The sequence below is a fragment of the Austrofundulus limnaeus genome, unplaced genomic scaffold, assembly GCF_001266775.1.
Source record: "Austrofundulus limnaeus strain Quisiro unplaced genomic scaffold, Austrofundulus_limnaeus-1.0 Scaffold647, whole genome shotgun sequence".
Classification (NCBI taxonomy): Eukaryota; Metazoa; Chordata; class Actinopteri; order Cyprinodontiformes; family Rivulidae; genus Austrofundulus; species Austrofundulus limnaeus.
Genome location: NW_013953049.1, coordinates 158,933 through 160,742, shown reverse-complemented (window position 1 = coordinate 160,742; position 1,810 = coordinate 158,933). Strand labels below are relative to the sequence as shown.

The window sequence follows — 1,810 nt, the reverse complement described above, 5'->3', positions numbered from 1 at the left end:
TGTGTGTGTGTGTGTGTGTGTGTGTGTGTGTGTGTGTGTGTGTGTGTGTCAGATTGTGTACAGAACCTTTTAGAGACACAAACAGGTTGATGTTGAAGGTGTATGGATCCTGATGTTGCAGGTAAGGCAGTGGTTCTGGATCCTGGAGGTTTACATGAAAGAAGAAAATCAAACTTTTGTTCAGAGAACTTTATTCTTCTGTAGTTTGTTTAGGGTACSATAATTAAAATACATTTAGCATCTGTTTGTTGCAAGAATTCATCTGAATGACGTTTTTTCATGACTGATGATTTGAAACAATATTTTTGGACATTTTAAGGATTAATGAAGTATTTACCTGGATAGGATTGGGCTCTGCAAAGGGTAAAAGTGCCTCCATTGGTACCACCCAGGGAGAGATGGTGGTCCCAAAGTTCTTCCCCAGGAATGGTCCTAAAGGAACGTACTCCCAAGCTTGAATATCTCTGGCTGAAAAATACAAAAACACCTTAATTCAGTTTTGTTCCTGTGAGAAAATCACAGCTCAGTCTGTTAGTTTTTCAGTTATAAAGACAGACTTCATAATATTCTGTTCAAGTCGTAGAAAATGTTCAGAACAAAGGAGGAAAACCAGGCTGTGCTTCAGGTAAACATGTAGGATAAAGGTAACGATAGCTTTAAAACTTTGTACTGTTGAAGAGAAAAAATACGTATTTTATAAATATTAGCATCTATTCAAGCTACCAGGACATCATTCAACATTTAAAGTGCTTGAATCAAAAGTTCCTTCTGGTTCCATAAAGATGTCTGCTCTGATCAAAAACCCAGGTCTGACAGAGACCAGATGTCTCAGGTCAGGAAAAATCACAAGACAGCTGGACTCACATCAGTCCACCTGTCCATCCTGWGGGTTCCTTCAGGTGTTTTCAGGAGTACTGTGGCTGATCAGTCCTTAGAACCATCAGGTCTTTGATGAATTTCCTTCGGGATCATAAAGTCCCATCTCGTCTTATCTTTAGCTCCTGCTGCTGAGTCAGAGCTCAAGAGGGACTTCAGATCACGTACCATGTATCATTCATCATGTACTGTGATTGGTTCACATATTATTGGCTGAACAAAGTGAGTGTGTTCCAACTACAGGGGGACCACACTTCTGAGCCTCCCTGGTAAGGTCTACTCAGGGGTCCTGGAGAGGAGGGTCCATCGGATTGTTGAATCTCAGATTCAGGAACAGCAGTGTGGTTTTGGTCCTGGTCGTGGAACAGTGGACCAGTTCTACACCCTCWGCAGGGTCCTGGAGGGTTCATGGGAGTTCAACCAGTCTACATGTGTTTTGTGGACTTGGAGAAGGCGTTCAACCGTGTCCCTCAGGGATTCCTGTGGGGGGTACTCTGGGAGTATGGGGTACCAGGCCCATTGATACGGGCTGTTAGGTCCCTGTAGGACCGGTGCCAGAGCTTGGTCCACATTGCTGGTAGTAAGTCGGTCTTGTTTCAGGTGAGAGTTGGACTCCACCAAGGTTGTCCTTTGTCACCGATTCTGTTCATWACTTTTCTGGACAGAATTTCTAGGAGCAGCCGAGGTGTTGAGGGGATCCTTTTTGGTGACCTTAGGATCACATCTCTGCTTTTTGTGGATGATGTGGTCCTATTGGCTTCATCAGATCCTGATCTCCAGCTCTCACTGGAGCAGTTCACAGATGAGATGAGGATCAGTGCCTCCAAATCCCAGACCATGGTCTTGAGGGTAGGGTGTCTTCTCTGAGTCAGGGAGGAGGTCCTGCCCCAAGTGGAGGAGTTGAAGTATCTCAGGGTCTTGTTCATGAATGAGG

At 44.6% G+C, this 1,810-nt stretch overlaps 1 protein-coding gene across 1 annotated transcript in view; it reads right to left on the bottom strand.

Annotated features, from left to right (window-relative positions):
* Nucleotides 1–1,810, bottom strand: part of fah (fumarylacetoacetate hydrolase (fumarylacetoacetase)) — a gene marked incomplete at its 5' end in the record, with an annotated part of 11,857 nt that overhangs the window by 2,964 nt on the left and 7,083 nt on the right. Inside the window, 2 exon segments of the mRNA XM_014027404.1 lie at nucleotides 67–142; nucleotides 338–468. Coding sequence (XP_013882858.1) covers nucleotides 67–142; nucleotides 338–468 — 207 coding nt within the window.